The 26,331-nt window shown below is 42.8% G+C and overlaps 1 protein-coding gene across 1 annotated transcript in view; it reads right to left on the bottom strand.

Moving 5' to 3' along the window:
• Positions 1 to 25,826, bottom strand: part of DPP4 (dipeptidyl-peptidase 4) — a 79,972-nt gene extending 54,146 nt beyond the window's left edge. Inside the window, exons 1-4 of the mRNA XM_012655850.1 lie at positions 25,703 to 25,826; positions 25,138 to 25,225; positions 1,691 to 1,789; positions 1,196 to 1,287 (exon numbers count right to left, since the gene is read on the bottom strand). Coding sequence (XP_012511304.1) covers positions 1,196 to 1,287; positions 1,691 to 1,789; positions 25,138 to 25,225; positions 25,703 to 25,708 — 285 coding nt within the window. The 5' untranslated portion in view covers positions 25,709 to 25,826. The remainder of the gene's footprint in view (positions 1 to 1,195; positions 1,288 to 1,690; positions 1,790 to 25,137; positions 25,226 to 25,702) is intronic.
• Positions 25,827 to 26,331: the final 505 nt, after the last annotated feature.

Genomic DNA, 26,331 nt, shown 5'->3' on the forward strand with positions numbered 1-26,331 from the left:
GAGAGCTAGAAAGGGGAGGATTAATCCTAACCGAGGAAAGATGGCTGTGAGGGGGAGGCTGAGGAAAAGAGAGAGAACTTTCTCAATAGGGGGAGCAACATGAGCAAGACCGCAGGTGTGGGAAGGGGCATGCATGCTTGAAGAATGTTTAAGGGTTATGTGTAATCTGAAGTATGGGGGGGGTGTCAGACACAGTGGAAGGTGGGAAGACACCAAATTAGAAAAACAGCTGAGACCTAAATATTATATAAGATGTGGAACTATGGCCCATTTTTGCATGTGGAAGTGATAGAGTCATATCTATCTTTGACAGAGATACTCTGGTGACATAGTAGCTGAAACAAGAGGGAAGAGCAAAGGGGTGGCATCCGCCTGGGTGTGGGCAGTGCGGTGGACGGGTCTACAGAATGCAGATAGGGACACAAGCGAGAGCACTCACTACTGCAAGGTTAAAGGAGGGCTGGGCCAGGACTGCACAGTGGAAATGGAAATCTGTGGCATACTCGACATGCAGAGGGCTTGTGGAGTAGGTAATTACAGGCCTTGACAGAGATGTCAAGGATGATTCCCAGGTTTCTAGCTTAAGTGGCTAAGAGGAGAACTAAGTGACTATTTATCAAGATTGGGAACTCAGGAAGAGAAATAAGATGCTTTCAGTTTGCTAGGACAGTGAGGGGAGATAAGCAATTTTGCTTGGAATTCTGAGTTTAAAATGCCTGCAGGCCATCCAGGTGCAGGAGCCGGCAAGGTACTGGCAATTGAAGTTCGGATCTGGGGAGGGGGCTAGTGTTATAATGAGCGTGTGTGTGTGTGTGTGTGTGTGTGTGTGTGTGTGTGTGTGTGTGTGTGTGTGAGAATCAAGGCCAGAAAGGAGAGCGCCGATGCTGTAGAAGTGCATCAAAGTCACCAGAGGAGAGCATGCAAAGCCAGGTGAGAGGCAAGTATTTGAAGACAGAGCCCAGCCCGAGGAGCACTTACATTTAAAAATACGGGCAGAGGAGGAGGAATCGTCAAAGGAGACTAAAAAGTAGCCAAGGCAGGGAGCATTTCAAGAAGGAGAGAAAGATCCACTGTGTCATATGCTGCAGAGAGAGTCCAATAGGATGAGAAATGATAGTACTCATGACTCCAAAGGCAGTGAAAAAAAAAAATCCCCAGACTTTAATGCATGAATTAATTATGTGATTAAACATACAAATGTACTGTTCTCCAAAAACATGGAGCTGTTTCCATATTCAGCATTGAATAGCAAGACATTATTTTCTTGTTTGTAGAGATATTCATGATCTAAAGAGAGAAAACAACCAGATCAACATTACAAGTTGCTATTAAACATCTTCATAAGCTGAAAATTATGAAATAAAATTTAAGATTTAAGTTTATACAAGGACTAAATAAGCATTTCTAAGTTGGGAAAACATGAATGATCAATGTTACACTAGCATTCATTCATTTTTCCATTATTGTCAAGGTTTCAGTTCTTTTTATAGTACATGTCAAAGAAATACTGGGTTTCTATCTGTCTTCTCTCCCTTTGCACCATTAAGCAGAAAAAAAAATACTCCCCATAGAGTTTTTAAAAACAGGAATTATATCTTCTCAGAGCCATAAAAGTGCCCCACAATGCGACTTAACTAGAATGCACTTAAGCATAAAAATCTGCCCCCTACAAAAAACAAAAAATTCTTACCTGAAACCCACCGTAAAGAGTATGACTTCAGTCTAAAAGTATTTTTTAAGTAATCAGTTAGAGTGTAAGTTCTGCGGCTGTCAGCTGTAGCATCATCTGCTGGTTGAAAAAAGAGCCAAATGTTCAGCAAGATGCAATAACCTAAGTTTTGGATAAAATAAACAAATGGATCTCGACAATATACCCTGCTCACAAAATGCAGAAACGTGTCACAAAATGCAAGACACATTTTGAGAGACTTCAGACTGGATGGATGGAGTAAAAGTGCATTTAACTTTAAAGTGTGTGTGTCTATTTTGCTGTGTTATATTGGTGTTATATTAGCAAGCTTCACTGTGAAGGTCTAGATCAGCAATGTCTAACAGAAATATGAGTACATTTTCTAGTAGTCATATTTTTTAAAAATTAACGTGAAATTAATTTTAATAGCATTTTATTTAGTCTAATTTATCTAAAATATTATCATTTCAACATATAACCAATATTTAAATGTTATTAATGAGACCTTTCACTTTCCTTTTTTCATACTAACTCTTTGAAATCTGGTACGTAGTTTACACATACAGCATATCTGAATTTGGCTAGGCACATTGCAAGTCAATAGCTACACGTGGCCATGTGGCCAGGGACTGCTATACTGAATGGCACAGGGTTAGAGCTCCCTTTACTGAGGCCTGGAGGTCAACTTCAAGCCCTCTTGCTCCTTAGAGACCTTAAAGACATGCCGATCACCCAATTCATGGAGCTTTGCTTCCATCATTGCTTTTCCTTGAACTTGGTGGAATTTGTGTGGTTTTAATATTCTGCTACTGGTGACCCAAATTCAAAGTCTGAAAATCATTTTTGATGTCTCTCTTTCTTTTCCCACCACTCCTATCTAATGACCCCATTGATTCTTCCTGGGAATTCTGTTTTCCAGGTAGCTCTGCCACCAAGTTCTCCCATTCCAATTCCTCCTCTGCACCACCACTCGAATGACTTTTCTAAAACTCTACTTTCATCCTGGTGATCACTTCCTCCAAAGGTTTCAGTGTTTCCCCATTGCCTACAGGAAGAGTCAAAGTCTCTTGGCCTGACCACTCCTAGCAGCCCTCCAACAATCTGACACGAGACTCTCTTCCTAGGCTCGTGTCCACTCTCTCCCTACGTGATCCAGTCTGATGATCTGCCCACTGCACCCAGGAGATCTTCTAGGGCTTTTCTGCCTCTGGTCCCCATCCTAAGCCACTTCTCTGCAATGTCTTCCCTACTGCCCTGGCTGTCATGATTGCTACCCTCTGACTCCCACCACTCTCATGAAGACTTCAGTTTGGCTCTCCCTGACTTTTGCCCCCACACTATTCATTTGGCTCTTGTCATTTAATGACTTGTGTTGACAGCAATTTTTCCATTTCTACCTGCGTGGTGTCCTTGGCTAGGCCATGTACTCTTTGAAGACAAGGACTTGTTTTCTGTTTGTTTGGTTTTTGGATTTTTTGCATCAACCTTCAGCACCTGGCACAGTTCAATGCCAAACCAGGAACATACACACACAAAGTTTTTACTGATCGATGTAGGACATCATCCTGGAAGCATAATCAAACCAATGCGATTCCTCTTCCCCAATCTCAAAGCCTATCTACTGATGGCAAAGAGCTTAAAGTGTTCTTTCAGGTTCTCTACTTTTCCCACATATACACAACATGCCTTCGCTCAATCGGCCACTACCTAACATTCCTATAACTGCAGTTCTTATTCTTTTGGAGATTGAGAAGCCAGTAGCACCTTCTCTTGTGAGTTTTTCACAGCCTAATGGAAGGTAATTCTCTTATAGGAAATGCTCTTTTAAAAATGTTCTTAAGATTTTATTTCTTCAGATCTTATCTGATAATAGACGTGTATTATTAATATATCTGCCTATAAAACCTTCCATTTCAAGGGATAAAATTGCTACATTTCACTTTATTACGTTTTGATTGATTTTACTTAAATTTAGTTTTTTAATAGGTTAAAGAGATTTTAAAACACTCATTTTTTTTTTTTCAATTTAGTCCTGCATTTCATTCCTGAAAGTTAGTAAGATATTCATGTTTGTTAGTAGAAATACAGCAAGTGGGCAAAATCAGCCCTTAAACTTGCCAACCTACAAACAAGAATTTAAAGCCTTGTGCTACAGAAAATATTATTTGAAACTCATATTGAGAATGGAATTTGTATTTGTTCACAAAATGCTCTCAAACGTTTGAGAATGGTTGGTTATTCATCCAACCATTCTGTCATATATCACACAGTTAAAAACAAGTACTATTTGAAAAACACTACTGAGGAGACTATGCCCAGTTATTAAGAGCTATTAGCCTAAAATGGACACAAAACACATCCCCAAATTAGTGTAATTAGAGGTATAGACTGTTAATAGACATTCACAATCCTAATATTATCTGCTGATGTAGATGTCTACATAGACTTACAGATACAGATAGAAATATAATATATATGAACACACATATGCATATATGTATATATAATAAAACTGACATATCAACATAGAACATCTGTCATTGACTTTTGATTTTATAAGAATAGAATTAACTGAATACCTATAATAGATCACATATAGTGTTATCTCATTTAAATGCTCTCTCATTTAAAGGTATTTACCCAGGTTTTTCAGGGCAACACACTTATATCGGAATGTTAAAATAATTGAGGCAAAATTCCCTTGACATCACCTGCTGTCTGGTGTGCTGCCCTTCACACTCACATGTGTTCCTCACTGAGCACTTCCTCTCCTGCCCTCCTCAGACCTTGCTGGGTTCATTCTCTCATGAGCCACCAGCTTTTCTAAACCCAACGTCTCCACCACTTTCTGGCTCCCTTCTGCTCACGACGGTCCCCTGTGAATTGGGTCGATCTGCTGATGTTCCAGATCTCAACACTGACGCCACCACACTCTTGCTACAGCCCAGGACATCCCTGCAAGGCCCATAGCCACCTTGGCTTGTGTCGGGCTCACTCAGCTGCTTTACAATAACCCTGCAACCCAGTTTCCATATGTTAGCTACCCAGTCCCAGAGCAGCACAGCTACATTGGAGCAAGCAGAGAAACAAATGTTCCTTGTTTTTTGTCTTGCCATTCGATAAGCAGGGCACATTGGAAGACAGTTTTAAAACATCTAGATAAGCTAGTTCTGTGAGATACGAGTGCCAAGTCCAGGTTTTGACCTTTAGCAAGTTCATAGTTTGCTGCCAAGCTACAATCTATTTTGTCAAACCCTTATAGGACAGACACGCTCACGTTTCTTCTTCCTTGTCTACTTGCTCGCTGACAGGGCATTGCTACAGCAACAGATGACGGTCTCTGGCTGCTTGTGTGATTTTCTTGGTGTGGCCTGGCTCATGTCGTTCATTTGACTTATCCGTTCAAAGCACTGTGCAGCCAAGTAAAGCAGTTAATCATATGTTACCCATCAGCTTATACAGAAACTCTTAGATTAAAATCTTATTTAATTTAAAAATAATTTTTTAAAACAGGTTAGCAACTCTATACTTTACCTCTTTGGCTAGAGCAACCATTAGAGCAACTATTAGATTGAACCATATGAAACCATATGAACCATATGAAAATACTATTTTTATCAGACAAAAAAGGTAGAATAGCAGCACTTAAAACAGATCAACAAAGTAATAAATTCCTATCAGGTCGGGGCGGTGGCTCACTCCTGTAACCCCAAAACTTTGGGATTGCTTGAGGCCAGGAGTTCAACACCAGCCTGGACAATATAGCGAGACCCTGTCTCTACTAAATTGATTAATTAATTGTTATAAAAGTGTTATGGCATCTTAATGAACTTGCTGTAGGATCAAAATCATTTCTGAATAAAAGTAATTCCAGAATGACAAGACCCAAATAAAAAAGTAGTGTTATTCCATGGGATATTCTTGTTTTGATCAATTGTTACTATGTGATTACAGGATATTTTAAATACTTTTATATCCATTCATAATAAATATTTTTTGTCTGTATTAAACTCTGATATATAATATTTTCACTTTACAAAGATAAACTGTTTTGGTAAATAAATGGCTAATGAAATACATATAAAAAGAAATGTGCTCTTTACAGCTCATAAATGCATAAAGTTGTTAAAAACAGGCAAAAGAGATATCTGGTTATAGAGTTCCTGTGTTCCATATGGTAATCAGTTAACATTCCATATTGATGCTTATATCTATGATGACTATAAAGAAATAAAATGAATGTTAACTTCAAAATTTGCTCTAGCAAAATAGCAGACTTGACATAGGGACAGAGGAAGAAAAATAAAGAAGGCAGAAGAAGAAATTGCCTGAAAGTCTTCTCATCTCCTGTAGCTGTATTAGCAGTGGCATGTGCAGGCTGCCACCCATTTCCACTGATTCGACAAATACCCAGTTAGGGGTTGAGTATCCGGGGGCTTTGAAATCAGAGAGTCTGGATTTGAACCCAGATCTACTTCTTGACTTGGGGCCTTAGGAAAATTACTGAACCTTTGCTATGGTTTGAATGATAGTGTCTCCTCCAAAATTCATGTTGAAATTTAGTCCCCACTGTGGTGGTATTAAGAGGTGGGGCCTTTGGGGAAATGATGAGTGCCTCATAAGAGGGCTGGAGGGAACTGGCTTAGGCCTTTTTGTCCCTGTGCCTTCTACCAGGTGAGGAAGCTGCTGAGAGAGAAGATGCCACACATGGAACAGACCCTCACCAGACAATGACCTGCCTGCACATTGATCTTGTACTTCTCAGCCTCCAGAACTGTGGGAAATAAGTTTCTGTTCTTTATAAATTACCCAATCGCAGGTATTTTGTTGTAGTACCACAAAAGGACTCAGACAGAAACGGGTACCAGAGTAATGGAGTGTTGCTGTAACAAATACCTAAAAATGTGCAAGTGGCTTTGGAAATGTGGAACGAGGTAATGGGTAGAGGCTGGAACAGTTTTGAAGTGCATGCTAGAAAAAGCTTAGCAATGAACTTGGCTCAATTGTGTCCATTCATTTGTGGAAGGCAGAATTTAAGAGCAATGAACTAGGATGTTTGGCAGAAGAAATCTCTAAACAAAGTGTTCAGGGTGCTGCATGGCTTCTCCTGATTCCCTATATTAAAATATGAGATGAGAGAAGCTAATTAAAGACAATTTACAATCAAAAGGGAAGTAGACCTTAAAGATTTGGAGCCTGGCAGGTTGTGAAGACTGAAAAGGCGGGTTCAGAGAGAATGCCAAGGGTATGGCCAAGCAACTGTTTAATAAGGAGATCATTATGGGTAGAAGGAAGCCAGATGCTATTCATAGAGGCAAAGGAAGAATGAATGCATTGCACAGATTATTGGTGCTGCTTCTCCCATCACAGGCCCAGAGCGCCAAGGCCTAGGGGACAGACCTATGTTAAAAGAGGGGCCTCGGGCACCCATGGGACCTCAGCATTCACTGCCCTGTACCACCTCAAGTCTCTCTCCCTACATTCTGGCTCAGCACTCCTGGGCTGCCCCATATGTGGCTCAAGGTGGCCCGACTGCCACTCCAAAAGGTACAGACTGTGACCCTTTGCAGCAACCACGTGGTGCTAACTCTGCAGGAGCACAGAGTGCATGAGCTGTGGAGGCATGGCTACCTCCACCTAGATGTCAAAGGATGCCTCAGAGAGCCTTGTGGCCCAGGCAGAGAACTGTAACAGGGCTGGGGCCACTGCCAAGTGCCCCCAGTAGGGCAATGTTTAGTGGAACTGTGGGGGCAGGGTCACCCTTCAGACCTCAGAACTGTAGAGCCACCGATATGCAATGCCAGCCTGGGAGAGCCACAGACACCAGTCTCCGACCCACAAGAGCTGCACTGTGGGCTGTGCCTGGCAAACCCATGGAGGGAAGGGGTCCTCTGGGGCCTTGGGAACCCAGACTCCACCACAGTGTGTCTGGAGGTGGGGCATAGCATCAAAGATTATTCTCAAGCCTCAAGATTTCATGTTGTTTGCCTTGCTGGAGCTTGGACTTGGAACCTGTTATCCCTTTCTTCTTTCTATTTCTCCCTTTTGGAATGGGAATGTCTATCCTATGCCTGTTCCACCACAGTACTTTGGAAGCACATAACTGGTTTGATTTCACAGGTTCATAGCTGGAGAGCAATCTGCCTCAAGATGAATCGTACCTTGAGTCTCCCCCATATCTGATTTAGATGAGATTCTGGACTTTAGACTTTGAGTTGATGCCAGAATCAGTTAAGACTTTTGAGGTTCTTAGGATGGAATGAATGTATTTTGCATATGAGAAGGACATGAATTCGGGGGTCCAGGGGTGGAACGCTATGGGCTGAATGTTGCCCAAAATTCAGGGGTTAAAACTTAATCTCTGTTGTGGTGATATTAAGAGGTGGGGCCTTTGGGGAAGTGATTAAGTCATAAGAGCTCCGTGCTTGTGAATGGATTAGTGTCTTCTTTTTTTTTTTTTGAGACAGGGTCTTGCTCTGTTGCCCAGACTGGAGTGCAGTGGCACAATCATAGCTCACTGTAGCCTGGAACTTTCTCCTGGGCTCAAGTAGTCCTCCCATCTCAACCTCCTGAGTAGCTGGGACTACAAGCACACACCACTGTGCTCAGCTTGGATTAGTACCCTAAAAAAAGGACTGGAGGCAACTAGCTTAGGCCTTTCCTTTCTGCCATGTGAGGTCACACTAGACACTGAATACCAGCACCTTGATATTGGACTTCCCATCCTCCAGAACTGGGAGAAAATAAATTTCTGTTGTTTATAAATTACCTAGTCTATGGTATGTTGTATGTTGTTATAGCAGCACAAAAAAACTAAGACAACCTTCTAAAGCCTCAATTTTTTAATCTATAAAACGAGAAATAGTGTTATTTAGCCTATAGGGATTTACAATGATTAAATGAGATAATACATGTAATATGTTTAGCTCAGGACTTAGAATTTAGGAAGCCCTGTGGATACATTACACTATGCATTGTTGTTTTGTTCCAAGCATGTGCTAGGCAATCAGAATACAAAGATGAATAAAAAACACCTCTCCCCAGAGCAACTAGCAGTAACATTAAGAATTTAGCTGCAATAAAATAGTAGACACTTAAATTTCACTATATTCATAATAAAAAATGATCCTAGTAAGATAGCATGAGACCATTACATTGAGAAAACATCTGGGATAAGAGCAACCTAATCATTTGCCAAGTGCTAGGGAATATCACTTTCTTCCTTAGACATGCCTAGCACCATCCATAGCGTCCATAGTGGTAGCCAGCAGTTTCCCCTATGAAGGGAAACATTGAACTTCATGGAATTAGAGACCATGTGAGAGTGATGTTTCTCTGATTACTATATATAAGAGGCATTAGCTTATCATCACAATCAGCAGAGTTACCTTCCCACAAGAGAAACATACAGGGACATCTGATAAATGCATTACCCTTGACCTGGAGGCGTCTTATGTTGGGACTGCATACTCTAAACATCTACCTTAGGATCAATGTCAGATGACCAAACTTCGGTTAGGGAGGTAATCACTGTAATTTCAAATGTTCACCCTTAAAGGCCAACCAAATAGTACAATGCACATTTCACAGAATAGCAACAGTTTGGAAAAAAGGAAACACCTTAATGGAGTAGTCTGTCATGGCGCTAACCTCACCTTCTCCTCCTCCATTATCATTCTACTCTATCCACACTGGCCCTCAGCAGTTCCTCAGACATACCAGGCTCACTCCTGCTGCAGGGACTTTGCACTGGCTGTACCACCTGCCTGGAATGTTCTTCCCCTCAGATATGCCCAAGGTTTTCTCCCTCACCTCATTCAGGTCTCTATTTAAATGTCACATTTCTTCCCTGGACTAGCACTGCAGCCCTTTCCCCCATGGCATTCTCTACTGCCCTTTCTACTTTTTTTTTTTCCTTAGCATTGATACCAACCAACATACTATATATTTTTCTTACTTGTCTTGTCATTGTCTGCCTCCCTTGATTGGATGTAAGCTCCATGAGGGCACTGAGTTTGTTTACTATTGTATCACTACAGCCTGGAACAGTGCCTGGCACTCAATAAGTAGTTGTTGAATGAAAAAATAAATGCAAGACAATACAAAAATAAGAACCAACAGCTCCAAACAGCAGTATGTGAACTCCAGCTGGCTGTGGTATAGGAAAAGCAGTGAGCTTGGCCAGACAAGTCTAGCCAGAACCAGGACAAGACCCTTGGGTTCCAGCCTGCCACTGGCCACCGTGTGGTCAGTTCACTTCTGTAAGCATGTGCCAGCCATTTACCTATTGTCTTTCAGCTCTAAATACACTCTTCTTTGCTCAGTAATGCTGGAAAGGGGATCTACAGCTCTATCTCCAAGACCCCTTCATCTGCAGGATTCCTATTAGGTTCCGCTAACAGGCAAAAAAAGGAAAAATTGGATGGCAATAGAAGAGAGGGGACTCCCTTCCTCTTTCTTGCTGATCCTGCCAGCATGTACCCAGCAGTAGCACCTGCCCAGCCTCTAGCTTCCTTTGTAATATCCCAAACCTGCTTCATCATGCCCCTCAGAGGTACAAGAAGCAGTCTGGTGACTGACACATCTTGGAGTTTTGAGCCCAGCCCTTTGGTCTCCCTCTTTTTTCTCTTTGTTACCAAGCTCTAGAGGTGGCCCCTTCTTGCAGTTACTGTCCCTGAAATACCTCACAATCCCTCTTTTGCTCCTTTATCTGCATAACCAATTTTCATATTAAATCCCTCTGCTGAAATATCTAGTGTGATTTCTATATTGGTCACTGTACCCTAACTGATACAAAGACTTACTCATCTTACCCACAAATAAAGTCTCTGTAAGCTGTAAGAATACAATATCTAGACCTGAGGTTGACAACATTTTCCTTAAATGGTTGGACGGTAAATAGCTTAGGCTTTGTGGGCCTTACAGTCTCTGGTCTCAGTCGCAGCAACTCAAGTCTGCCATTGCTGCCCGAAAGCAGCCACAGCCAATGTATAAGTGACTGGGCGTGGCCATGTTCCCATAAAACTTTATTTACAAAAACAGGTGGCCAGCTTTGCCTGCAGCTTGACAACCTCATCTATATTTTCCTCAAAATTGTGAGCAACATTAAAAAAAGAAAGGAAGAAAAAAAAAAAAAGAAACCTGCTCCAAAGATTGGTTTTGAAAGACAGATGTTGAGATTGCATTAAGCGAAACTGAAAGCTCTAGTAATGACTCATTGAAGAATTTTCCAGAAAGATATATAAGTGTAATCAACAAGGCTACTGTTTGTGACAAGCATTTGTCATCCACGATACAAGGAAAAACAATCACTGGAAAACAAAACTGCCACAGAAATTTTCCCTTTCCTGGTATTTGCTAGGCAAAACATTCAGGAGTATAGGGCAAATGTTATTACACTATGTGCCTCTGGAGCTGTTAAAAGAAGGAGAAAAAAAAAGGTAAAAACATATAAAAAATAATGATTACACATTTTTTATAGAGTTCTTCAGTGCACTGGGCTGTTTTAGGCATTAAATACTTTTTTTTTTGAGACAAAGTCTCACTCTGTCACCCCAGCTAGAGTGCAGTGGCATGATCACAGCTCACTGCAGCCTCAAACTCCTGGGCTCAAGCGATCCTCCTGCCTAGGCCTCCTGAGTAGTTGGGACAACAGGCATGTGCCACCATGTCTGGCTAATTTTTCTATTTTTTGTAGAGACAGGGTCTCACTCTAAACTCCTGACCTCAAGAAATCCTCCCGTCTCGGCCTCCCAAAGTGCCAGGATTACAGGTGTGAGCCACCATGCCCAGCCCATTAAATACATTTATTAACTAATTTATTCCTCTTATTTTCATCTCCATTTTACGGATACGGAGACTGAGGCACAGACAGGCATAGCCAATAACTAGAGTAAAATCCCATGATTAGTATATACCGAAGCCACAGTTGAGCCAGACAATATGGCTCCAAACCTTGCAGTTACAACCACTACTCTAAGACTCTCTGAATCTTTGGGGCAGTGGATTATACACAGTAAATGCTGTGCGGGCAGTTTCGTGAGTTGGTGGAGGTAAATTAGGCTTCATAGAAGTGTTTGAATTCAATGTTTGCAACAATTTAAATAGGCAGGTCAGTAGTGTCATTTGGACTTGGGTTAGGTGAAACTTAATTTTTTCCAATGCTCCAAAATCAAAAGAGTACAAGTTGTCTCTAAGAGTACAAGTTGTCCCTAGAATTTTCCCTCTAGACTTTATTAAGGGTGGAAACTCTGTGACTTTCTGGAAAGAAAGTTATATCACCCTTGTTCTCTTTTCCACGATATATCCAGTAACCTTCATCGTCTTTCCCTTAAACTCATAAAGACATAACTATGTATGTTTTAATCCAGGTTTCTTTTCTTTCTTTTAGTCCTCTTTTTAAAAAATGTTTCCTGGATTTTAAACATTACACAGTGCTAAATAACTCAGGCACTGCAGTGTACATTTTGAAAAAAAGTAGGAAATTATCCAACAAAAAGATTCAATGATTCCTCCTTTATAGCAAAAGCCATAAGGGGCTTATTTTCCACCATGCTCATCATTTCTGGGGATCTGTCCCTGCTGCCATTGTCTAATCTTTTCCTTAAAACTGAGAGGAAGAGATGGGCTTCCTTCCTGCCCGTTCTCCCCCACCCCGTGCCTCAGAGCCCTGTCTTCCTCATCCTCAAGGGACTTTGTTGTCAGCTCATCTTTTCCCTCTTAAGTGCCTTCAGTGTCTTTTCACTGCTCCCTGCTGCTCTGGCCTGAAGCATGCCGCAGGTGTACCTACCTTAAAGAGATACCTGACCCTGCTGCCTTCTCAAGCCATCTAGACAGACTTCTCGAATAAACAACCTGCATCTGTGGGCTTCATTATCTCCCTGCCCTTCCACGTGCCTTTATCTATCCCGTACTCTGTTCTACCTCCTTCTCTTATTAAAATGCTTATTTCCTGTAACCATGTATTTTGCCAATTAATCAAGTCACTTTTTATCATTTAGATACTTAATCTGATCGGTCTTTTCCTAACTAGACTATAAATAAAACAAGAGGAGTGGCCAGGCACGGTGACTCACTCCTGTAATCCTAGCTCTCTGGGAGGCCGAGGCGGGTGGATTGTTTGAGCTCAGGAGTTCGAAACCAGCCTGAGCAAGGGTGAGACCCCCGTCTCTACTAAAATTAGAAAGAAATTAATTGGACAACTAAAAATATATAGAAAAAATTAGCCGGGCATGGTGGCACATGCCTGTAGTCCCAGCTACTCAGGAGGCTGAGGCAGGAGGATCCCTTGAGCCCAGGAGTTTGAGGTTGCTGTGAGCGAGGATGACGCCATGGCAATCTAGCCTGGGCAACACAGTGAGACTCTGTCTTAAAAAAAAAAAAAAGAAAAAACAAGGGGAGTAATGTATCATGTCTTTATCAAAAACTGCTAGCAGTTACTCTACAAATAGTAGGTGCATGTGATCTATTATAGTACCGGATGATTTGACCCCATATTTATGAACATAAGCATTTTAATGAGAATTACAGCCACATTAAAAAGTATTCATCAAGAATATTTTTTTTGCCTAAGCTCTAAGATAATTCCTATACTTCACCAGATATTTATTTAGCAACCACTGTGTTTCTCAATGTTCTAGGTACTAGGGATATAACAGTGAATAAAACGTGAAAAACTCCTGCCCTCATGAAGCTTACATTCTAACTGGGAAAACATATGAACACACAGTAAGAAATGCTATATGTTAGGTGGTATGAATGCCACAGAGAAAACAGAGCAAGGAAGGAAGAGGAATGTCAGGTTTGGGGATGCTGCTGTTTTCAATAGGCTTCTCAAGAAGTCCAGCTGATAAGGTGACATTTCAGCAGAGACCTGGGGGAGGGGAGGGAGTCAGCAATGCACAGCCCCAGGGAAGAGTATTCCCAGCAGAAGATCTGCCAGCACAAAGCCTCTGAGGCAGGTGAATGATGAGGGAGGGAGAGTAGAAGGGCTCAGACAGGTGGTGACACTCAGATCTCAGGGCCTTGTCGGCCATTGTGTGTGTGGTTTTTACTCTGAGAGAGATGGGAAGCCACTGAATGGGTCTGAGCAGAGGAGGACATAATTTGACTTATGTTTAAATATGATCACGCATTAGCTTTATATTACTGTGTAACAAATCACTGCAAACTTAGTGGCTTAACACAACCCCCATGTATCAGCTTGGAGTTCTATAGGTCAGCAATCCGGCCCAGCATGGCTGGGTGCTCTCTTCCGAGTATTATGAGGTTAAAATCAAGGTTTTGGCTGGACTGAGGTGTCAGCTGGAGGCTCTGGGAAAAAAATCTGCTTCCAGGCTCACACAGGTTGTTGGCAGAATTCAGTTCCTCGAGATTGTGAGACTGAAGTTCCCATTTACTTGTTGAGTGCAATCCAGGCGCTGCTCTCACCTCCTGGAGACTACCACACTCCTGGCCACACAGCCCCTCCTTCTTCCAGGTCAGCAGCGGCAAGTCACACCTTTCTCATGCCTGGGATGCCTGACTGCCTGTCGTGTGACCAGCCAGAGGAACTCTGCTTTTAAAGGGCTCCTGCGATTCAGTCAGGCCCAAGCAGGCAGTCTCCCTTTCTTAAAGTCAACTGTGCTGTATAACAATCCCTAACCACATCCACAATCTGAGGGATTAGTACACAGGAGGGGTGGGGAGGAAATCTTGGGGTCATCTTAGAATTCTGCCTACCACAATCACCTTGTCCGCTGAGCTAAGAATACACCGTAGGGAAGTAAGAAACAAGTATGGAGATTTTTGCAATAATTTATGTGAAGGTGATGGTGTCTTGGACTAGGGTGGTAGCAGAAGAGGTGTTGGGTATACTCAAACTCTGAAAGAACGTGAAGGTAGATAGCAGGATCACGTGGATATTGGCCTCAGCAACTGCGAAAATGGAATTGCTGTTTGCTGAGACAAGATGTACTCAGGGAGAAATAGGCATTGGGGGACAAAGAGTTTTGGGGGATGTCATTCTAAGATGACTCTATCACATCCAAATGGAGATGCCCAGCAAGCAGCTGGATACATGTATTCAGGAGAGAGGTCTGGTCTAAAGATAAAATTTGAGAGTTGCCAGGTTATAGATAGTATTTAAGGCCATGGGAGTGGATGAGATTGTCTAATATAAAGAAGGAAGAGGGCTTAGGATGGAGCCCTGGAGTAGATAGTAGTCGGAGACACAAGGAGGAGCTCCGAGGAGGTTGGGAACAGCTGACGGCGAGGCAGAGGGACAGCTAGGAGAGAGGTGAGCCCGAGGGGAGGCGGAGAAGGACGCCCGATTGACTGAGTACAGAGTGAGAGCCCAGCTCCGGATTTGGCAACACCGAGGAGGAGGTTAGAGGCTTCAACAAGAACAGAGCAGTTTTAGAGGTGTGGTGGGGATAACCCTTCCTCCAGTGGGTTTAAGAGAGAGAAAAAAAAGGGAGAGGGGCTGCCAGCAGCAGTAACAGAGAAGTTTCTGAGGAGTTCTGGAGTAAAGAGAGCAGAGAGGAGGAGTGGCAGGTTGGCAGGGATGTGGGTGGAGATGTTTTCTTTTATTCTTTTTTTTAAGAACGTAAGAGATTATAGCATGCTTCTGATCGAATAAAGATGGAAAAGACGATGTCGATGCAGACAGAGGAAGAGCTGGAGCCTTGCCTTGGGGTAAGCAGAAGGGGATGGCAGGCGGTGCAGAAACAGAGTGCCCGGCATGGACAACAGCCTAGCGCTTATCTGTCCCCTGGGAGGGGCCGACGCAGGTGAGTGCACAGGTGGGCTAGTGAGAAGTGAAGTTCTCTTCTTATGGTTTCAGTTTTCTCATTAAAACAAGAAGCCTGGTCCTCAGCTGTGAGTGAGCACAGGAAGAGGGTGCTGGAGGGCGGAGGAGAGGCGGTACCTGGAGTAGGTCCCCAGGAGTGCAGCCCAGTGAGAAGACAGGAAAAATACAGGTGGCTTGCCAGGCAGGACTGAGGCGGCCCTTCATGCTGGGTTCTGGATTCCCTTTCATACAGTCAAACCCTCCTCACTTTTAGGAAATTGTTACCATGAAGAGTAATTTTTTCCCCTGGAAATTTGACAACAAAGATTTGAGTCATTAATTAATAGATTCTTTTTGTCCATGTCAAATTAAATTAGAGCTTCTAGACATCGTGAGATTTTGTTTGCTTTTGTTTATTCATTTACTTATTTATTCAATTTTTATGGCCATTAATTATTTCAAGTCCTACTTTTCTCGGTTAACTTTTGCAGATCTAATTTTTACCGTTTTTTTAAAAAACTCTGTCCATTTTATTTTTTGTTGACGATTTCTGCCACTTTTTGCCATTACGAATGGGATAAAATGTGGTTAGTTTACATGACTTTTTGTGAGAAAATAGAGAGTAATTCCCATCAGATATTTCTGACCTGCTGTATTGTCTCATATTTGTACCTTAAATATTGCAACTTCAATTCTTCCCTACTCTTGATCACTTTGGATGCCAAGAGGAAGCAAGTGTTGGGGTCAAAATGCCCTGTTGATCAAAGAGGCAGCAGCAAAACACACTGCCTTGCAATAAACCTAGGTGGTTAGGAAAGAAAGTGAGAAGTGAAGGAGGGAGTTGTAGCATCAGATTCTTTGGAGATGAGAGCTGGCTTGATGTCTGTCCTCTTTTGTTGGAAAACCAAATTTTCCTAATGCAATTAAAAGAACAATAACAAAATGTATTATATGATATACCTACATAGACCCCTCCTTTCTGTTTTTTGGAATTCCCAGTTCAACTTAAGTGTTTGCCCTTCCCCTTCCATGTGCTAAGGAAAGAAGCTCCTCTTCAGCCCCAGAAAGGTGAGCCTTGTTTAGTCTAGTCCAATCGTGGCAATTTATTCCTCTTGCCAGCGATTAATTTAGACACAGACAAGTGACACACTAAGACCTGAAAGCCTACCTGGGGTCAGAGGACTTCTGGAAGTGGTTCTCTTCCCTGATACAATAAGGAAGAGCATTCTCTTTTCCTGTGAAAGAGCCAAACGAGCGAGTGCTGTGCTGAGGTACCGCAGCCATGCTCAACCACGAGGGGACACGCTTGAGGACAAAAGTGGACAGTCTGAGCACGGCAGAGCTGAAAGATGTAAAGGCCCTGGGTTCTTGAAGATGTTGTCAGACCACTGCCCTATCACACTTAAGAAATGCTTTGCTTCTGCATTTCTGCATTTTCTTCCAATAATGTATGATATAAGATGCTAATAATAATACAATAAAAAATGTTCTAGCTTAAACAACTTTTGGTCAGGTATTCTGTTACTTGAAGCCATAAACATTCCTTGTTCTTTCTTTTTTTTTTTTTTTAGAGTCGGGGGTCTCACTCTGTCACCCAGGCTGGAGTGCAGTGGCATGATTATAGCACACTGCAACCTCTCAAACTCCTGGGCTCAAGTGATTCTCCTGCCTCAGCCTCCCGAGTAGCTGGGATTACAGGTGTGCACTGCTACACCTGGCTAATTTTTTTATTATTTGTAGAGATGGGGGTCTCACTATACTGCCCAGGCTGATCTCAAACTCCTGACCTCAAGTGATCCTCCCACCTTAGAGTCCCAAAGTGTTGAGATTACAAGCGTGAACCACTGCACCCAGCCTAAAGCCAAAAACATTCTATCTTATTCAATCCTCATACAGAATCAGGGGGTTGTAAATTGGTGAGGACTGATACAGAGGTGAACAGCATGCCTGGGAGACAGTCCAGTGGCTGGAGAATTGGAAGGTTATACTGAGGCCTATTAATTATTAAACCTTTATGCTTGGTTACGTACAGAATTCCTGGGGCAGCATTTATCCTTTGCTCATTAGTGCTACCAGAGCACTTTGATCATTTACTAGAAGGGCACTTAGCTCTTTTGATTATAGTTAATGTTATGTTTCCTTTAATATTGTGAATTATTTGAGGACAAGGGCTGTATATGTCATCTTTATATTCCCAGGGACCAACAAAGTGGTATGTACAAAATGCTCAATAAATATATGCTGAGTTGGGGAATTACCTTTTGTTGATAAGTCCATGCTGGGTGAACATGAGGTACAAGGATCTTACAAGCCTGGCTTTGGAAAGCGGAAGGCTGATCCAGTGGGAAGAGGGAGTTAAGCCAGAGGAACCTCTGCAGATTAGCTCTTGGGGGAAGGGAACAGCCATGCAGCAAGAGGAAATTCTTCACTTTGGCTATCCAGCCAGGTGTCCAAGGAGTCATCCTTATCCCTCTCCTTCCCTCTCTCTTCATATGCCCATAGATTAGGTCTTACCTCAAAAACACATTCTGCATTTTTTTAACTAATTTCCATCTCCAATGCTACCATCATTGTCTAAGCTGTCATCATCTCTCACCTGGACAAACCACTCCCACCCCTAACCATTATCCACACAGGAGTCAGAGACACATTTTTGAAATGTAAACAAAATCATGCCATACTCATGCTCATGTTGAAACATTTTGAGCCTCTAGTGGCTCAAAATCATTCTTGGAGAAGAGAGAATTTCCCTTACTTTCTTGACCTGAGAAGATGAAAAAGAATTAAAAAGAAAGAGAGAAACTCCTTTCTGTGTCTCTCAGTCCTCTCTAGCCCACTTTATTTTCATCATAGCATTTATTATCATCTAAACTGAGTTCGGCACTTGCCAATAATCAGCCCGCCCCATGAATTGTCAAGGTGCAGGGGAGCAGGGTCCTTGTCTATACTGCTCAGGGCCATGTCTTAGTCCATTGCTTTAAAGGGATACCTGAGGCTGGTAATTTATAAAGAATAAAAGCTTATTTGGCTCATGATTCTGGTGGCTGGAAAGTTCATGATTGGGCATCTGCATCTGGTGGGCCTACAGCCGCTTCCACTCATAGCAGAAGGTGAAGGGGAACTGGTGCGCGCAGAGATCACATGGCAAGAGAGGAAGCAAGTGAGAGGGGGAGGATGCCAGGCTCTTTTCAACAATCAGCTCTCATGAGAGCTAATAGAGGGAGAACTCACTCACCTCTAAGAAAGGAGGTTAATCTATTCATTAGGGATGTGCTCCCACGATCCAAACGCCTCCCATAGGGCCCCACCTCCAACACTGGGGGTCAAATTTCAACATGAGGTTTGAAGAGGACAAACATCCAGCAGAGCAGGCCATGTTCCTCGTACCTACAACAACACTTGACATGCAGTAAGCATTCAGTAAATGTTGAATTTTCAAATATTGCTTCAGGACCTTAGCCCTGAAGATGTAATAAATCTCATTACTAAGAGAGCTTTCTGCCTGGAATCAAAAAATAAAGGAATAGAACAGAGAAATAAAAGTCATCCATGAAACTCATGAACCTGAGTTTGAGCAGAGTGGGCTTTAAAACAACTGAGGAAAACAAGAAAAGAAAGTTCTAGCTCCACAGAAATGGTATTAGGGCTACAGGGACCACATAGCTCAGTTTTGGGGGACCCAGTGTGCAGAAGTTAGGGAAGGAGTAGATAATGGAACCCACTTGATACTCATCCCTCCTACTCCCTGTTCCTCAGTTATATATCCACAGCTCCTAGAGTGCCAGGAACAAAACCCCTGATGGCTTTGGCACCTCCCTGAATTACTCTTCCTTTTGGTCCTTAGATGTTGAAGTACGTGACCTAAGCTCATAGGTCTATTTGCTTCCCCAGTGAGCCAAAAAATAAATTTTTAAAAAGTGTGCATTACAGCCAGACGTGGTGGCTTATGCCTGCAATCCTAGCACTCTGGGAGGCCAAGGCAAGAGGATTGCTTGAGCTCAGGAGTTCGAGATCCGCCTGAGCAAGAGTGAAATCCCATCGCTAAAAAAAGAAAAAGAGTGTGCATTAATGTGTTCAGTTAAAGAAAGCAAATAGTTTATATTTAAGTTTCAAAAAGCTTCCTAGAAGGTATAATTTTGAAGTACAATATAAAACTGAAAATACAACCCTTGGCAAACAATAAAACAGCTAATGCAGAAGTTCTAATTTTGTGGTTTCATGTTACTCTCCAAGTGAGAGACACACCCTCCTTTGGAGATCATAATGGAGCTGTGAAGACTAAAGGTAAAAATATTTACAAGATATTGATTTACAATGATGAAAGGATTAACATCAGCCATAAACCAATGATTAAACATTAACATAGAAAAACTCCTACCAAGGCATTTCTTTACATCAACTATTTATGAGAACCAGTAAACCCAGGGAAGGCTAGACGTCAAAGGATTTGGATTTCCAAGGTTCAGTACTTACTTGCAAACACCTAAAACTTTCTATGCCTCAGTTTCTTCAAGGGTAAAAAGTCAAGATATTAATACATCTCTCTGACCTGAATTGCTATGTGAAAATCAAATAAAATAACTTGCATCAGAAACAAAGCAAGTTTAATTTTTAGTGCAAGTAAGTAAATATGGATCCATTATTACTATGAATACTATTACATAAAACCAGTCAAAAGCTTGGGATGTCAGTACTGGGCTGGAAGTTGCTGTCTATATACAGCTTTATATATGAGTGAAGCCATCAGCAATAGGCTCTTTTCCTCAGAACACTTAGCATACAGGGATTAGCAATCATGAAATTACAATATAGCTGTGTCAATGAGAAGTTGTAGCAATTGTGCTAATAAGGCCAACTTTATTTTATATTTGATCACAAGCTAACATAAGGACACGGAATTTAATAGTACCAGGTATTAGCTCTACAGTCACAATGCCGGAGTGTGAATCCCAATTCTGAAACTTTGAGTTAACTTCCTTAACTTCTTTGGTAGCCAGCCTCCAAGATGGTTCCCAATGATCTCCACCTCCTGGTATTTATGCCCATGTGTAGTGCCCTCCCACACTGTATCAGGGTTGGTCTGTGCGACCAATGGTACACAGCAGAAGTGATGGCACAGCTGCCACTTCTGAGGCTAGGCCATAAAACTTTCTGCTTAGTTCCTCTCTTGGAGCCTTCATTCTAAGGGAAGACAGCTGCCGTGTTACCCTAAGAGGCCCACATGGTGGGGAACTGAGGCCTCTAGCTAATAGCCATGTGAGTGAGCTTAAAAGTGGATCCTCCAGCCCCAGTTAAGCTTTCAGATGACATCTTGATTGCAACCTCATGAGACTGTGAGCCAGAACCACCCAACTAAGCCACTCCCAAATTCCTGATCCACAGAAACTATGAGATAACAAATATTTATTGTTTGAGTTCTGGGGTAATTCCTTATGCAGCGATAGATAACTAAAACACCATCTCAAGGTTTCTGTAAATCTTCTGTACAAACGGAAGTGATAACAGTAATATTCTCAAAAGGTTGCTGTCAGGGTTAAATGAGAAATACATTGAAAGTCCTCAGCCCGATACCTGGCACATAGTAAATTCATCCTGGCTATTGTTACATCCTTCTATGCCTTCTCCTCCACAATCAAGGTGGTCCTGCATGTTATTTACAGCCACATTCCTCACAGGCCTCAGCACTTCCTTAAGTCATAAAATGGGAAGCACACAGATCCAGCTCCAGTCAGTCTTTCATATCATCTTCCTTTGACCATCAGTTGGGCAGTCTTTCCTTTCTTTCTCTGATCTCTTTTGAGAAGAAAGGCAGAGATTTCTATGATAGAGAAAGTTAAGGCATAGGCTATGGCTAGGGAACCAAAAGCCAAAATAGCTGGCCTGAAAAAGACCAAACCCCTGACCTCATGCACTCCACAAAGGCTGACAATAGTTAACTGAGTTAACAGGAGTCAACTCGAGCTTTTACAGATCACACTGTTTAGAAACTGTCCCCTAAAACATACAAAGCTTTCATTCAGGCCCATTTCTGTGCTTCTCAGCCTGAAATAGATCCTGGACTTCCTCAGACAAACTTCATAGTGTTATCTTTTCTCTCCTTGATTGTTCCTGTCTCCTTCACATTTGGGTTTTCTTTTATTACTGATGGATGGGTGAACAGTCAAATGTCTTAGGTACTGAAAGAAGGTATTGAGGAAATTTACTGCTAAAGCAGTGAAAAGAAAAAAAGAAGAATAGATATAATTCTATCCCATTATAAAATTCAATAATAGAGGCCGAGGCGGGCGGATTGTTTGAGCTCAGGAGTTCGAAACCAGCCTGAGCAAGAGCGAGACCCCGTCTCTACCAAAAATAGAAAGAAATTAATCGGACAACTAAAAATATATAGAAAAAATTAGCCGGGCATGGTGGCGCATGCCTGTAGTCCCAGCTACTCGGGAGGCTGAGGCAGAAGGATCGCTTGAGCCCAGGAGTTTGAGGTTGCTGTGAGCTAGGCTGACGCCACGGCACTCACTCTAGCCCGGGCAAAAAGAGTGAGACTCTGTCTCAAAAAAAAAAAAAAAAAATTCAATAATAATAAAACTATTTGACAAATAGCCAACTATTTCAAATTTCAGCCTATAAACATAATGTAAAAGGGGAAATAAAGGAATCATAAATACTGAGTGAGAAGGTTTTATAACCACTAAGTCATGAAGATTTCTATAGTTCCAGACAAGTATTTTTATGTATTTTACTGCTAACTCTCCTGGAAACAATGTTTAAATATCCTTCTATAATAGGATAGTTGAAAAATTTAAAACGAAATACAACTATTTATTACATATAAAGAAGAGGGAGAACTTTTGATTTTGCTTGATGAAATAAATAATCTCTGACCTGAAGGAGTTTTTATTCTAAAAAAGATGATAATAGTTTTCAGCCTCTCTCTCACTCTTTCTGTGCCCCTCCCCCAGCTTCCTCACTCCCCTCCTGTTCTGGGTGTGTCTAGTTTTGCTAAAGTCAGCATTTCATATGGAAGCACTTGACCTTCTCTAACCAAAATCACAGGGGATTAACTTGGGTTTGCTCATTTCTTCCTCCTTTCTTTTGTTGGCCATTTAGTTCTTTGCTTTCCAGATAATCTAGATCTTTGTTTTGTTTTGTTATTCTATCAGATCTCTGCTCCTTTCCTTTTTATTTCCTTCCCCTTTCCCTCCCCCACCCCCTTTCCCTTTCCTCTCTCTCCATTCCCTTCCAACTTCCCCGTATTTGTTTGACACTAAGCCTTGATTGACAATATGGAAGGCACTTCTTGGGTGATGATTTTGAATTCTTGTCATAATGTTGTCCCTTATCGTGGCACGCCCAGGAAAGGTATTGCTGACTCAGTGAAAACGCTGCATTCCTGAGCTTTGGTCTCTGTTCTGTACAAGGCAGGAGCTGAAACAACATGACTTCCCTTTCCCCTTAAACATACACACATGCACATTAAGAAATACAAAAAGACAAATAACTAGAGTGGTAAGTGTAAATAAAACCACATCTCCACCGGCTGGCCTCTCACTTACTTCCGTAAGTGTAACCAGTTCCTGAAGTCTAGCAGTAGCTCTAGCCTCCAAATTCTGATCTGCACCCTAAGAGGCCGTTCCCCTCCCTTCCCCTCCAGTGCGACTCTGTTTCAGCCCACCTTCCCGCTGTCATGCCCAACAGTTCCACAGTAGTTCTGCATCACGGACAGGTCAGGATAAACGCCTCTGCCTGCTGCCCACCCTCCTCTCAGCCCTGGATCCTTTTGTACTCCCTGAATGGAGGATATGTGTATCTGTGTGTTGACACACATTTATGGAAAGCCTTATCTCCTGAAACAGGTCAAATAGTCAAGCTTCCCCACAAAAGAAACTTCTTAGGAGAAGACTTCCCTGGCTTTCTCAGAAGTGTTCCTTCTAATCTCCAGGGCAGTGTGCTCAAGCATCTCTAAATTATCTTTTGAATCATAAGAGCAGCTAGATGGAGACACCTGAGTCTCTCAAGAGAACATTCTTGAAATAGGTTCAAATTTCATTTGCAGAAGAGATTAGGTGCTGTTTTGGGGAAAAGGCAAGACAGCCCCTCCCCCACCCATACACCCTGCCGAGAAAAACAAAATTCCCTTAGTTAACTCCAGCAAGCCCCAAAGAAGGCACCTGCATGAACCAGGCCCCCAGGCCATTTCCATGCCCATCTCAAGAGGCTTATTAAACTACCATATATATTACTTCCAACTTTCCTTAAGGGAAGTTCTGATAACTGCAGTTTTATCCATCCTTCCAGTTATTCTGTGATGGCTCGGTGATGTTTTGGAGACAAACAAGTTATCCCGGTTACTTCAATTTTTATATATATGTGTATATATATAACAAATCATATTTTTTGCATATTCCCACTAGATATAGACTCCTTGATGTCACGGACTCATTTTTATATTTATAAAATTTAATCTTTGTATTTGCAACAGTGCCTGGAGCATAATATAAGCCCTATAAATATTTATTAATTATATGAATGGCCTATCCTTTTCCCACAAGACTTTATGTGTGTGGTCTACAAAATACTGCTTTTTGAAAATAGTTGTATTTTAACAATCCATGAGAAAGAGTAAGTGGACTGATGTCTGTCATTTAACAGTCTAAAATGGTAATAACCACTGGTTTCTTGAACTTAAATGTCATTAGCCATAGGTTAACCCATTCAGTTATTGAATTTGTGGCACTTTTGCACTTACCCAGAAACTGCAGGGCAAACATGATTTTGACAGCTCTATGAACTAATTCTGATCTGTCGCCTTGAAATCTGGATAAGACCCCCGCACTGACTATCAATTTTTGGATTGACGGAACCATCCAGAGAGAATGCTTCAGCTGGCTGACTAATCCAGAGTGTGTAATGCTGAAATGAAAGTAAGTGTTTAAAAGGAAAGTACCAGAGAAGTCCCAGAGTAGTTCTCACGTGGTTGCATCTAATAGTGTATATCTGAGTGTTTTGTATTAAAGCGAAACTGGAACATTTAGAGAAGCTAAAAAGGCATGAAAGTGGGTTTAAATGAAAGAACCCTCCAAAGCATCACTGATTCTAGCCCCTTCTGAATATTATCATACACAACAGCTTTAAGATGTAGCTCAGCAATCTTCCTAAATTGATCAAATAATTACTTCTCTGTATCCTCACCTTCTAATTGACAAATTTCCACCATCCCGGAAGGAAAACAACCTGGTTTCCCTGTACGTTGTCTTTTCTCAAAACTGTATTTTGGGGCTTTCTTTCTCATTTTTCCTTTCCACTTAAGACATCCATACTGTTGTGTTTGGGATCTTTAAACACTGCCTTTTTTCCTTTGACGTTCACAGCCACAATTTTTTTTAAAAAGTATATTTAAATTTAATTTAAAAAAAAACTCCCATGATTTCCCCCTAATTTCAGGAAATATGTGTTTGTTACATTAAATACATGGCAGCTGCAAGGCTTGCCGCCTAAATACTGGAGACCCAGAGAAGTGAATCTAGCCACCACCACTAGAAGCAGCAACTCCAGGGAAACCTCAGCTTCACCCAGACACACAAGTCCAAGCCCCAGCAAAACCTCTTGTTTCCCTTAATGTGATAAGGAGGCGCCTGACGCTGATCTCCAGTTGTCTTATCTTTTTCAAATGTTTCAAACTTACTGCCTTTGTTCAGCAGAACCACGGGCACGGTGATGATGGTGACAAGCGCAGCAGCACCCAGCAGTCCCAGGAGAACCTTCCACGGTGTCTGCAAGCCGGTTAGATCACGTCCAATTAGAGGGAAGTGTTTGACCCCAGTCTGGGTAAGAGGGTCGGGGCCTGGGCTGCACCAGAGGTAGCGGGATTTGCAGATGGGAGCGTGTTAGAAGAGGGAGACAGCGGACTGGGAGGGTTTGGAGCGCGCCAGTTATAGTTTGCTAAGGCGGGTGCCCTTGAACCCGCGGCCCCTGAGCAGTTAGTGTTTGCTTCTCTACCCTTCTTCGGGTTCTGGCGTGCGTTTTGTGGGTGACTCTCTGGAACCCCCAAGGCTCGGTGCCTGGGTTCTAGCTGAAACCCCACCCGTCCGAGAGCGAAGCGAGAGCCCTGGGACGTCCTTTCACCTGTCAGAGGGTGGCTTGGGGCTCCCGCCTAAATAGGAGTCGCTGCTCCGGTTCCGCGAGCTTTAGGGAAGTTTGGGGGAGAGTCTGGCGTAAGGGCACCTACGACCCTGGGGCTGCTCACTCACCTTCATTGCACGCGTCTCCTCGGAAGGGAGCTTTCCGAGCAGGAGCGCAGGCAGAAGTCACCGCGAGTCGCGGAGACCGGCGTCCGACTCGCTGCTCCGCGACGCGGAGTCACTCGGTGCTCGCAAGTTTCGGCCCCAAGTTAAACATTAGTGAGCGCCCAGCGCTCTCGCTCGGTATAAAGGCTCCTCCGCCGGCAGGCTGCGGGGCGGGCGGCGCGGGAGAAGGCGCGCCCGGCACAAGGGCCCCGGCATCCTGGCCGGGGCGCGCCCGAGGCGCCTCCCCCCACCCCGGGCGGTGCGGGGTGCTGGGGGCCCCGACGACCAGCCGGGGGTGGGGATGGCGAGCGCGGGGCTCCGGATGCACAGACCCGCGGCAGGCGACGCGGGGGCCGTGGTCCATCTTAGCCGAAAGGGAAGTTGGCACTCAGCTCCTGCAACCTCGCGTGGACAGGAGAGGGAACCGAGGTCCAGAGAGGGCATGGGGCTTGGCAAACTCACACAGCTCACTGCCGGCAGCTGGAACTAAAACCGAGACCTCTGTCTCTTGCCAGTGAAAGGTATGTTGGGGGTGGGAGGAGTGGGGTGTCTAAGGCTGTCTGGAAAAGAAAGAAAAGGTGATTGCTCACTTT

The sequence above is a fragment of the Propithecus coquereli genome, unplaced genomic scaffold (assembly GCF_000956105.1).
Source record: "Propithecus coquereli isolate 6110/MARCELLA unplaced genomic scaffold, Pcoq_1.0 Scaffold49, whole genome shotgun sequence".
NCBI classification, from domain to species: Eukaryota; Metazoa; Chordata; class Mammalia; order Primates; family Indriidae; genus Propithecus; species Propithecus coquereli.